Source organism: Rhincodon typus, chromosome 9 (genome assembly GCF_021869965.1).
Source record: "Rhincodon typus isolate 14 chromosome 9, sRhiTyp1.1, whole genome shotgun sequence".
NCBI lineage: Eukaryota > Metazoa > Chordata > Chondrichthyes > Orectolobiformes > Rhincodontidae > Rhincodon > Rhincodon typus.
In genome coordinates, this window is record NC_063340.1 from 3,868,100 (window position 1) to 3,881,811 (window position 13,712).

A 13,712-nucleotide genomic window follows, 5' to 3' on the forward strand; every position below is an offset into this window, starting at 1 on the left:
GGCTTAAGGGGCCGAATAGCCTACTCCATTTTTTATGTTCTTCTACTTATGAATTGATGAATGAATCTACAGTATTCTACAGTTTCTCTGATTTAAAAGAACGAGAAGCTTGGGAAATGTTGGATTATATATCATGTAGCTTTATCATCATTTATGGATTTGAGTATGTTCACTTCTGTCTTATTTCAGAACAGAAATGGTGGCGGGATTGGAGAATGGACGAGACCCTAAAAGCTCAGCAGCAGCAGCAACATCAGCAGCAACAACAACAACAACAACAGCAACAACAGGCAACGAAAGGCACAGCACCAACGGCTCCTGCTCCTCCAAAAGGTGCAGCAGCAAGAGGCAGGGCCACTGCCGCGAGAGGACCTGCAGCAGCTTCTCAAAGAGCTGCTAATGCACCCCGTGGTGCAGGTACAGCTGCGAGAGGGGGCAGGTAAGTTCTCTATCATTTGATCTCACTTTAAAATTTTATAAATAAAATATTATTTAAAGGGAGCTAATGCTGCTTCCAGCCAAAACATACACAAAAACATTATGAACAGGTTTTAAAAATTAGCACAGATTTTCCAACTATTAATCTGCCTAGGAGTTAATAATGAAATGCCCCAAACTTCAATTAATCACCCAACCACATTGCTAGCTTTGCTCGAAGCAGAAGCAAACATATGGATTTAGTGTTTTCAACTTATACGGACTATAACAAGAATGAACAAAAGATTTTAAACTCATTCGTCACATTAGGTCAGTTCGGATACTAATTTCCTTTACATAAGAACTTGAGCAGGAGTAGGCAATTCAGCCCCTTAACCCTACTCAGCTATTTAGTATCATCATGGCTGATCTCATCTCGGCTTTAACTTCACTTTCATGCCCACTCTACATTACCCTTTGACCTATTACTGGTTAAAAATCTTTCTACCTCCTCCTTAAATTTATTCAGTCTCCCGGTATCCACTGCACTGTGAGGCAAAGAATTCCACAGATTCATAACTCTTTACGAGAGGTCATTTCTCATCACTACTTTATCTCTGCTATCCCTTAGCCTAAAACTATGAGCCCTCATTCTAGATTGCCCACAAGGGAAATGTCTGCTGTATGTTTATAACACAAAAGGAGACCATTTCACCCTTTCAGTCCATGCTGACTCAGTGCAAGAGCAATGTAGCTACTCTAATTCTTACAGCCTTTCCCTGTTTTCCCTGTTTTTTGTTCATATGCTTATCCAGTTGCCTTCTGAATTTCATAAGTGAATCTGCCTCAATCACCTTCTCTGACAGTACATTCCAGATCCTAACTATTCACTGCTTGAAAATGTATTTTCCTGAAGTCACCTTTGATTCTTTCCCATTCACCAGAAGTTGGCCTCTGGCTTTCAACCCATTTGCTAATGTTTTAACACTTTTATCAAATCTCCTCACAGTCTTCTCTTCTCTGAGGAGAACAATCACAGCTTCTCCCATCGGTTGACATTACTGGTTCCAGAGATGTGAGATTTCATTTTCATTGATTTTTCTTTTCTGGTGCACAGAATTAGAAACAGTACTTTAGTAAAGACTGAACCAACATTTTATAAATGTTCAACAATATGTCCTGCTTTAAAATGTCCCTACATAAAAAAACCAGCATCCCACATGCTTTTGTCCACATCCTCAACCTGTCCTGCCACCTTCAGCCATAATATCAAGGAGGACAGACAGGTCCCTGGTGCTGCAGACCCAATCAGAGGAGCAGCAACACTGGGATAGGTGGGCACTTCTGAGCAGGAAAGATGCTCAAGATGCGGATAGAAATTATTGCACACTTTAGAGGGCCATTTCTCATAGGGGATGTCCTCCACAGCAGTAGGTGTGGTGCCACCGTTATGGTCTTTCGCCCTCTGGTCCACACATTTGGTGGTAGTGGATGGTTTGAGGGGTGAGGGGCGGTGGAGAGTTGGTGGGTGAATGTTGGAGTCTCTGACTTCGATTGATCCTGGGCAGCCACAGGGCACTGCCTCCGTTACACCAGCTCAGCTCATCAAGCAGTGCTGTGCCCGTCCACCCACTGATGAGCCTTTGGAAATCTAGCCCCTATTGGGTCTCTAACGAGCTCAGCCTCTGTTAAGCAGGCAGCGACCCACCTGCCAACACGCATCTCCTGAAAGCATCAGGAAACTATCCTGACATGGCTCAGCAATCCTCACGTAGCCTCCGAAACCCCTTGGTCCAAGGATGGGAACATACCACCCTTCAAAATTTGTCACAAAGTGCCCCTACCTTTCACCATTTGCCCCTGGCTTTGAAGTATGTAGGTTTAAAAGTTTTGAATCTGCTCCCTCAACTTCAGCTGTATTTCATAGAATATACTGCAGAGGAACTGGCCCCTCTGCTGAACTAACCTTTGCTGGCCATGATATAGAGGTGCCGGTTTTGGACTGGGGTGGACAAAGTCAGAAGTCACATGGCACCAGGTTATAGTCCAACAGGTCTATTTGAAATCACAAGCTTTCAGAGCACTGCTCCTTCGTCAGGTGAACCTTTGCTAGAGTTTATGCTTCATGCAAATCTCCATCTACGTCATCTTGAATTTTATTTCCCTGAGGTTGGCTAAAGAACTTTATCGCTAGCCACCAGTATTTACTCACAAATTCCCTAAGAAGAGAGCTGCTGATGGAAATATGAATAAGGCTGACTTGAGATTTTTTAAGAGCTTGCATGTTTTTTTTACTATGATTAGGAGGAAAATCTTAGTGTTGATGTGACAATAATCAGAGCATTTTGCATTTTCCACCAGGGGACGTGCTGCTGCCAAGATTGTAACTCCCGCAAGACAACCTGAACAACCGGCTGGAAAAGATGCAGTCCCTGGTACCTGTAAGAAGCAAAGCTCTAAAACTCACATACATATAGCTATCTCTGTCATCAGAATTACAAACCAAAAATGTTCTCAATGTGTGCACTGCTTATCATCAATAAAAAGCTGGTGCATTTAATTTTCAGATCTCAGGCAATGGGGAAACTTTGATTCTTTGGTTAAATATAGATTGGTTTTGGAGATTCTAAAGCCATGGATGTCAAAATCCAACTTTAAAATGAGTCAGCACAAAGAAGGGGCTATGCCAAACATACAATTGTCCCACTCTCCATCTCCTTCCTCGCAGCAAATATGTGTTGAATTCCTTCACCACTCTTTCTGACAGTGAATCCCAGATCAGAACAAGTTCATGAATATAATTCTTTACCCTCATGTCACCTCTGGTTCTTTTTCCTTTCATCTTAAATCTTGCTCTCAGGTTGATGACCCTTCTGATTCCTCCTTATACACTTTATCAAAACCCTTTGTGATTTTATGTGCCTCTACCAAATTTCCTCTTGGCTTTCTCTGCCTTAACTAAACCAATCCCATGAAGGCTCTCACACCACTTTGCCATATCTTCCACATCCCATCCAAAAGCACATTGGTCATGATCATAGAATCCCTACAGTGTGGAAACAGGCCCTTCGGCCCAACAAGTCCACACTGGCCCTCAGAGCATCCCACCCAGACCCATCCCCCTATAACCCACCTAATCTACACATCCCTGAACACTATGGGCAATTTAGCATGGCCAATCCATCTGGCCTGCACATCTTTGGACTGTGGGAGGAAACCCATGCAGACACAGGGAGAATGTGCAAACTCCATACAGGCAGTTGCCCGAGGGTGGAATTGAACTCAGGTCCCTGGCGCTGTGAGGCAGCGGTGCAAACCACTGAACCACCGTGCCACCCTATCTATTTGTTATTCATCCTGGTTTGTGTGTGGCACTCATTACCCTGAGGAACTGCTGCAGAGATGTCCTGTGCTGAGATGACTAACCTCCAACAACCACAACCGTCTTCCTTTGAGCCAGGTATGACTGCAACCAGCAGATAGTTTTCCCCGTGATTCCCTTTGACTCCAGTTTTGCTAGGGCTCCTTGATGCCACACTGAGTCAAATACTGCCTTGCTGTCAAGGAAACTCTCACCTCCTTCTTGAGTTCAGCTGTTTTGTCTGTGTTTGAACCAAGGATGTAATGAGGTCAGGAACTGAGTGGCCCTGGCAGAACCCAAACTGAGTGTCAGTGAGCAGATCTTTGCTGAGTAAGTGCCACTTGTTAGCACTGTAGACCACACCTTCCATCACCTTGCTGATGATTGAGATGGATGAGACTGTATTAGCATAGAATTTGTCCTGCTTTTTGTGTACAGGATATATCTGGGCAATTTTCCACTTTGTTGGGTAGATGCCAGTGTTGTAGCTGTACTGAAACAGCGTGGCTAGGACCATGATTAGTTCCGGAGCACAAGTCTTCAGTACTATTGCTGGAATGTTGTCAGAGCCCACATTCATTGAAGTATTCAGTGCCTTCAGCCATTATTTGATATCATGTGAAGTAAATTGAATTGGTTGAAGCTTTACATCTGTAATGCTGGGGACCTCAGGAAATGGATCATCCACTTGGCACTTCTGAATGAAGATTGCTGCAGATGCCTCAGCCTTATTATTTGCACTGATGCGCTGGGCTCTTCCATCATAACGGATGGGGATATTTGTGGAGCCTCCACCTCCAGTGAGTTGTGTAATTGTCCATCACCATTCACGATTGGATGTGACAAGACTACAGAGCTTAGATCTGATTCATTGGTTGTGGGATCACTTAGCTCTGTCGCATGTTGTGTATATGCTTGACATGCAGGTAGTCCTGTTTTGTAACTTCACCACGTTGATACTCATTTTTTGATATGCCTGGTGATGCTCCTTACATGTCCTCCTGCACTATTCATTGAACTGAGTTGACCCTGGCTTTATGGTAAAGATGGAGTGGGCATTATGCTGGGCCAAGAGGTTGGAGATTGTGGTTGAATACTGTTCTGCTGTTACCGATGTCCAAGGTACCTATTGAATGTGCAGTCTTGAGTTGCTTGATTTGTTTGAAATCTATCCCATTGTGTAGTGCCATGCACACTGAGTGGACCATCACTGAGTCATAGAGTTATACAGCACAGAAACAGACTCTTTAGTCTAACCAGTCCGTGCCAACCAGATATCCCAAACTGACCTAGTCCCATTTGCCTGTGTTTGGCCCATATCCCTCTAAACCCTTCCTATTCATGTACCCGTCTGATGCCTTTTAAATGTTTGTAATTGTACCCGCCGCCACCACTTTCTCAGGCAGCTTGATCCATACATGCACCATATTGCCCCTTAGGCCCCTTTTAAATCTTTCCCTGCTGACCTTAAACCTAAGTTCTCTCGTTTTGGACTCCACTGCCCTGGGAAAAAGACAGTAGATGGTAATCTGCAGATGTTTCCTTGCCCATGTTTGACATGGGTTCTGGTGTCAATATGAAGAGCTTCCAGGACAACTTCCTTCCGACTGTATACCACTGTGCTGCCATCACTTTTGGTTCTGTCCTGTCAGAGTGACTGGACATATCCAGAGATGCGATGGTGATGGTGATGGTGACGGTGATGGTGATGGTGATGACTAAAAAAATTGTCTGTAAGCTATGAGTCTGTAAGAATGACTATTTCTGGCTATTGCTTGTGGAAAGATTCAGGAATATTCTAAAACAATGGTATGTACCATACTCCAAAAATATCCAAACATTTAAAATCCTTATTATGGAATTCTGGGCATCTCATATTTCTCCATTGATCATCCTTATATTGACGAGCCTTTATTTCAAGCAGATGCATAGCTTTAAAAAGCAGTTCACAAAAAACAGCTTTTATAATCAGAATAAGACAGTGTCCCAAGGCAAATGCTATAAATCTGAGAGGAAATAAACAAGAAATGTTTGCAAACCACAGCAGGACAATCATCATCTGATAAAGAAAGGTTTTTAATTTTGCATTGTAGACACAATCTGCTAGATCATAGAATCCCTATATTATGGAAGCAGGCCCATTGAATTCACACCAACCCTCCAAAGAACATGCCACCCGAACCTAACCCATCACTGTATCGCTACTTTTCCCATGGCCAATCCACCTAATCTACATATCTTTGGACTGTTGGAAGAAACCGGAGTACCCAAAGGAAACTCACACTGATACAGTGAGAACATGCAAACTCCACACAGACAGTCACCCAAGGCTGGAATTGAATGCTAACTACTGAGCCACTGTGCCGAAGTGCAATATTTTCCATGCACACGTGTGCAGTTACAAAATAATGACAAATCACTCCAAGAGTATTGCTGATTGATTAAATAATAAATTGTAGCCTGTTTAATCCTATATTGTATTGTCACTCGAGTTCTATAGCTATCGTTATGAGGCATAACCTGCATGACAGTACCTGTGACCTGTTGTTGCCTGGTACATCTGCACATTATCTTCTTACCACAATGGCTACACTGTCATATTGTAAATCACTTCTCGTATCTACAATTTCAAAATAAATGTGAGCTTCAATCACAGGTTTCTGTTTGAAAAGGCCAAAGGTGCTGTTAATATTACAACTGCACCAGCCTTGTTCTGGCTTCCTTCCATTGCTTTCTGACCATTGTCAATCCCTGTTAGGGTCTTCCTGTATACAGTCCCACCACATCAGTACGAGACAATCATGTGGTCTTCTTTTAAAAGTTTAATCTTTTTTCAAATGTTGTTACATAAGTTATATCTGACTTATTAAGAGTGGATTTTAATTCTTTTAAAATTAAATCTTAAATTGCTTCATTGACAGCTTTTTTTAATTGAAATCAAACATGAAGGTATTTTTATACCAGGATAGAGCTACTTTAGGTTGCATTAAGTTCAAGCTGATATAATAAAGAAAATTAACATTTTTTTCTTGTTTTCTTTTCATAGCCACTGGCACTGGTCACGGTGGTAAGCCATCACCAATTCCCCCTGCCATAAACCCAGTTTCTTTTGCCTATCGCTTAGCACTGGCTCGTGCTTTGTCACGCTTGGATGAATTATCTGCTGAGGCCCAGAATTACTACAATGAAGTGATCAAAATGGCACCAGGGGTACTGCAAATTAATCCTTTTTTATTTTTAATCACATAATTTTCAGAGGTTTAATAAGCAACCAATGAAGGGTATTTCTTTGTCATAATCCACCAGCACTTATTTCTCCCAATCCCACAGTCTGTAGTGAGATATCTTTGTTAAAGTGGGCAGAGGAGTGCTAAATGCTAATCCACATTCCCTTTGAATTTGGTTTGTTGTGTGTGTATGTATTCAATGCCTTTGCCATTCTGCCTGGATATGATGAGTTTCTGAGGTTGTTGGCTTCTGCTAGCTCAGATTACACAGCATAGTGTAGTAGTTAAATCTAAATATCCTAATGGAATTATTTGATAAAGTCACCAAAGTTGGTAAAGAGAGATCATATGTCATATGCATGAATTTGGTAAGACCCTGTGTAAGAAATTGCTTGCTAAAATTATATTGAAGGCAACACTGTGGTAGTGATAGGTCATTAATTGGGTTGAGATTTGGGATAATCAAAATAAGTACCGTAACCATGGACGCCAAGGCTCCAGTTTTATTTTTCATTTTTGATGCTAACATTTCTAATTCCCCACATTGTTTGGATGAGATTACGATGCATTAGATTCATGCAGAAATGAAAACTGTCAACTGCCCTGGATCTTAGCCATGATGTGGAGGTGCTGGTGTTGGACTGGGGTGGACAAGGTCAGAAATCTCATGACACGCGGTTATAGTCCAACCGGTTTGTTTGAAAACACAAGCTTTCGGAGCCTCACTCCTCCTTCAGGTGTTAGGACTGAGGCTCCAACAGCTTGTGTTTTCAAACAAGCCTGTTGGACCGAAACCTGGTGTCGTGTGATTTCTGACCTGGATTTTACAGGTTCACTCTGTTTTTTTGTGCCTTTCTTTACTTTAAACTTGGAGTGCTTAAAGCCAAAGAAGCTAAGAGCAGAGAAACGTTGGCTTTCCAAGTACTGTACTAGGAGCATGATTACCACTAAACGTAACGACTCCAGACTCACGATTTTGAAGTGGAAATCAAGCCCATAATATCATCTCACTGCAGGCCCAAACCCCCAGGAATTGAATTAAAGTTGATGAATTGGAGTGGGATTAGTGAGAGCCTTTGACATTTCTCTGTTCAGCACTCCTGTATCCATGAAGGAGACTTCTACAAAAAAAAGGTCAGATTTGCACTCCTCCCTGACCCTTCCCAAATGCGCTGCTGCGTGTCTGGCGTTACTTGTAGGACCATCATCAGGTCTCCCAAAAAAATCTTTCAATACCATCTGGATCTCAATTACATCATCAGACACCAAGTTTTTCACTTTAATGAGACTCCTGCCCTGCCTCTTGCACATCTCAAAACCCAGCAATTAACTTAGATCCCAATGCAAATGCAATACCCAGCCAGAAGGCAAGTCACTGCCTCCATCACACATTCCTGACTTATCCTCACTGTTCCTATGATGTATGGGATATGGAAAGTCAGGCCTTAGAAGCAGCTAGTCTGAGCTGTGCAAACCCTACATAAATACAGCAAGATTTAATTTGAATGAGATTAAGCAGTACAAAGTTTGGACTCGTCAGTCTCAGATGCAGATTTAAACATCTAACTGAATACAATGAAATGACTGAGATAACAAGGTGTAGAGCTGGATGAACACAGCAGGCCAAGCAGCATCAGAGGAGCAGGAAGGCTGACGTTTCAGGCCTAGACCCTTCTTCAGAAAATTTATTTTCACTTTAATGAGACTTTAATGACTTTTCTGAAGAAGGGTCTAGGCCCGAAACGTCAGCCTTCCTGCTCCTCTGATGCTGCTTGGCCTGCTATGTTCATCCAGCTCTACACCTTGTTATCTCAGATTCTCCAGCATCTGCAGTTCCTACTATTTCTGATACAATGAAATGACTTCTGGTTTTCAGGTGCATGATGCTTACATCGAATTAGCAGATCTTCTCCTCAAGACCAATCCCCTGCAAGCAGTGGATGTTTATAGCAAATTTCCTTTGAAACCCCTTGATTCACAAACATTTGATGATGCTTTCATTACTGGAGAGATCGTTCGCCTGTTAATGAAGTATGAAAAGTACGATGACAAGCGCCTGGCTCCAAACTTGATTGCGTATGGGAGAGTAATGGGACTAGGTGCGTAAAGTTCTGAAGAAGGATCACCAGACCTGAAATGTTAACTCTGTTTTTTCCTTCACAGATGCTGCCAGACCTGCTGAGCTTTTCCAGCAACTTTATTTTTGTTATTGTCATCATATTTATTAGTTACCTCAACATTGTTCATATTGTGTTGAAACTGCAATTTGACAAATATAATACAACCCATCCTGTTTTTTTGGGGAGAGGAGGAAGAGGTAGTGCCATGATCGGAATGTCACTAGACTAATAATCCAGAGGCCAATAGAGACATGAATTTAATTCCCACCATCACAGCTGGTAAAATTTAAATTCAATAAATAAAATCTGAAGTCAAAAGCTAGGCTCAGTAATTAAACCATCACAGAGTTTAGTAAAAACCTATCTGGTTCACTGATGTCCTTTAGGGAAGGAAATCTTAAACCAATCTGCCCCACATGTGACTCCAGACTCTCAGCAATGGGGTTGCCTCTGAAATGGCCTGGCAAATCATCAGTTCGAGGACAATTAAGGATCCTTGCCAATGACACCCATGTTATTACAGGAAAAAAAAAACGTGCAGCAGTTTAAATCTACATAATTCATTTGGTTATGAAGAAACACATAGGATGGGTTTACTAAGAGGCAATTCATTCTCTTGCACTATTACCTGATCCTCTAATTTAAAAGGAGCCATATTATTTTCTTTCTCTATCAGGTTTTTTTTAAACCTGCACATCACAGAAAGCTAGGGGATGTTTTATTTCAGAATTCTCTGCAATGCTTCATAATATAGTTTGTTCCAGTGACATATCAGAAATAACTCTACAGAGGCTGGTATGCCATCTCCAAGTCACCCTTTATTTACACATGGAGAGGCCTTGACATTGATCGAGCTCCCTCACAGCCAGCTCCCAGAGTGAGCAGTACCACTCACACTGCTGTCCTTATGTCAGCCAGAGCTCCCTGATTGGACCAGATTAACATCCCCAATCAGGGAACTCATTCTAGAAGGACGACCTGGCTGACGACCTTACGATAGCAAACGAGAACAGCAGATTAGACAGTATTAGTTATCATTTAAGACTTCATAAAGAAGAGTTCTGTATAAAATGGCTACTGCCAAGTTACTTCGAAAGCATGATCCACAGCACACTGATTCATGCCACTACGTATACACGATTAAATAATGAGACAGTTCAGCAGAATAGTTACGAGGGCATGTTAATATATTAAAGCTGTCAAAGCTAAGTTACAGAAATATGAAAAACAGTACACCTAATTAACAGACAGGAATAATTAAAGTTTAACCTTTACCCACTTTACAATTAGGAGAAAATCCAAAAAATTAATATACACTCATTTAGATTCAGTTTGTACTAACAGTAACTTGTTATCATATGCCCGTGTCTTCTATGTAATGTTTGCAATGCTTTGCAGCTTCCATTGATAACTACATCAACACCCTTGACCGGAAAATGAAGAACGAGCTTTTGATGAAAGTCTATGCAGGAATCCATGATAAATCCATCGAAGATACAGAACTTCAAGCATTCTTCACTTTCAAACACTGGATATAGGATGCCTTGTTATTGGCAATAAAGTGTCACAAATGCACAGTCTGCATAGCAAGATTTCAGGGTTAAAAGTTAACCTGTTGAATGGAATCATACGTTGTCAAAAGGTTTTTGTCAATTGTGTTAAATTTTGTATCAACCTAAAGAAGCAGCAATTTTGTGTGTTTTCCTTCCGTTCATTTCACTAAACATTTTGTAAGTTCAAAAGTGTTTTATGGTTTGCGTCATCGTTAGCATTTCTTAAGTAAATGTTTCTTAAGTAACAGAAGCTGATAATAAGATGATGGGACTGTTTTTACTAAATAACTTCCAGGATTAGAATTTGTTGGTTACTTACTCAACTGGATAATTTAATTAATTTCTGGGAAACTGGTATTTGTACAGAGAGAAGTTCAATACAACTAACTATGTCTTGTATTACGAATGCTTCACAAGAACCTACTTTACCACAGCACTGTCACACAACTTCAACCCAATAACTTGGGCTGACCATATGTTTCACATGCTGGCAATCTTGCAGTACACTGCATTGAAGAATTGTCAAGCTATTTAGTGCCCAAACACCTGACACTTTTTCACCCTACTCCACTTTAAAAATGAATATTGAATGAGTAATCTGTACTTTAATACTATAAGATAATTCAATATTGTGTAACCTGCCCCTGATTTGAATTAAATGACTGAATTCACAGTGTTCAAGTACATTCTGTGGTCAATTGCAATCAAATTGATCAGTTGCCACAAATAGTTTTTATCTGTCCCCTTCCTGTCCCACACAGGTAGCCCTCTACATCATCAGTACTTTGGATAACCTAGTTTCATTTAGTCAGCAAGAGATATTTCATTACAATCCAGTGATATGCTCCCAATCTGATTTTTCCCACCCTTTGCAAGGTCATTTCTACAACAAAAGCATTCAACAATAATGGGTAATTTATCTAATAGACTCCAGGATTGCTCATGGCAATATCCTGGTAAATTACCTTCAAATTCTGGAGAGTTGGCAACCCAACATAAACAGCAAGAAAATACATCAAAATCCTCATCCTCACACTGTGACATTAACAACTGACACTACAGAACTCTGTACTTACTTTAAAATCAAGTATAAAAACTGAAAATGCTCAGCACATCTGACACTATTTAACTCTTAATGTTTCAGATGACTGACGTTATACCCTTAACATGTTCCGGTTCTGATGAAACAGGTTTTTAGGAAGCATGGAGGACCTCTGGTTCAGCTGATCAAAGTACCGATACAATAAACTTGTGATTCTACTTAACTATCAGTCATTATCTAACTGGTGCATTCTTCGTTATAACGCCTATACTGATCAAAGTCCATTTGCCAATCAGTAAGCATTCTCTTCTCATCAGTGAAATGTGTTTACAGTGGTATCTTGTGAATGTTCAAATGAGTTTAAAACAAAAAACTTTGGCAAAATGGCCTTGTTCAGCAATACTCAAGTTCCATGTTACCGAACAACTGTAAAGGTATCAAACTTATTAAAATGATTAAAATCCCAAATATACGATACATGTAAACATGGAAGCAAACGTAAGGTACAAAGTGAAAGGAGGTGGAATCATGTAGTTGTACAGAGCAAATTTCTGCATTTTAAGAGATCTTGATGAGCAGTCAATCCTGTTTCAACATTGATCATTTTTGTAGAACCATGCACACCATTTCAAATGAGATTACATTCTGCAAGTTGTTCTCCATGTTACTGTCTGTAGCAAAACTGCAAGTTATAACCATGGCTTGGACCCTTGCGGTGCGGTGGTGGTGTCCCTACCTCTGAGCCAGGAGGCATGGGCTCAAGTCCCACTTCTTCCAGAGGTTGTAATAATATCGCTGAAAATGTTGGTTAGAAAATATCTATAATCATGGCTTTACACAGAAGGTGTTTTCATGTGGGAAAACTAGCTGTTGGGTCCACAATGGGGACGATTCATTTTTAACCAAATTTTGACAGGCAATTGTCAGAATTCCTGTTATCCTTTGATATAGCTGGGACTGGTGCAGGGATCAGTCCTCCTCTTTTCAAAATGAGTTTTGGAGGGTAGTCCTTCTTTCTGGCAATAACTACAGTGCAGGAGTCTCATCTCCAGAGACATGAAGGTCTCATTGTGAACTATGCATTCTAAGATGATGAATATTAATGTCCCTATAATTACACTTGGATAGTTATTCCTTTGAAAACTCCTGTTGAGCTTGGTTACTTTCAGGTCAAGGTGTACAGCTGGATGAACACAGCAGGCCAAGCAGCATCTGAGGAGCAGGAAAGCTGACGTTTCGGGCCTAGATCCTTCTTCAGAGCTTTCCTGCTCCTCTGATGCTGCTTGGCCTGCTGTGTTCATCCAGTTCTACACCTTGTTATCTCAGGTTCTCCAGCATCTGCAGTTCCTACTATCTCTTACTTTCAGGCCAGGTGACTTTGATGACCATTTTAAAGTGTTCCAGCTGAGTTTTAACTGATTTCTGTCCAAGTCCAGGATTTTTGAGTTAGCTGGATGAGATTAAAGTTAAAAAGTCCACATTGACAATCGTCATCATGACAAGAGGGTATGCACATTGACAGGTGTTAAGAAGTACACCCTCACTGGAAGATTCTGGTGCTAAATTAGTTTATCACTGCAGACTAGAAACACTTGTCGGAAGGCTGGCATCTGGCGTAACTGGGTCCTGATCAAGGTTAGGGTTGATCCAGTGATTTTCTATAAAATGTTAAGCCAAATCTGCCAAAACAACCTTAGATTCTCAAGTGTAAGTTTTAAAAGCAGCGCATCTCAATTCTAATAAATTAAAAAAGCAAATCAATCTACCACTTGTATAATTTCACAGAAAACTACATGATTAAAAACATCTATAACGTGGGCAAAGGCAGCGGGATTCAAACAAGGGAAAACATACTTACTCTATATTTAAGAATAATGCTATAAGCTTCCTCACAGATTGAGAATTTATGAGGAGTGGATTTTGAAGTTGTAGGTCACAAGATATGATTCTCCAGAACTAGAAATTGGGAACAGTTGTTGGTGGATTTGATAA

General features: G+C 40.9%; 1 protein-coding gene across 4 annotated transcripts in view; it reads left to right on the top strand.

Moving 5' to 3' along the window:
• The window catches only part of LOC109930670, a 135,753-nt gene extending 123,495 nt beyond the window's left edge, over positions 1-12,258 (top strand). For 2 of the 4 annotated variants that reach the window (XM_048601246.1, XM_048601248.1), the window contains 5 exons: positions 190-439; positions 2,779-2,858; positions 6,825-6,988; positions 8,882-9,104; positions 10,524-12,258. In XM_048601246.1, coding sequence (XP_048457203.1) covers positions 190-439; positions 2,779-2,858; positions 6,825-6,988; positions 8,882-9,104; positions 10,524-10,663 — 857 coding nt within the window. In that variant the 3' untranslated portion in view covers positions 10,664-12,258. The remainder of the gene's footprint in view (positions 1-189; positions 440-2,778; positions 2,859-6,824; positions 6,989-8,881; positions 9,105-10,523) is intronic. The other 2 variants (XR_007262922.1, XM_048601247.1) reach the window with 2 other exon arrangements.
• Positions 12,259-13,712: the final 1,454 nt, after the last annotated feature.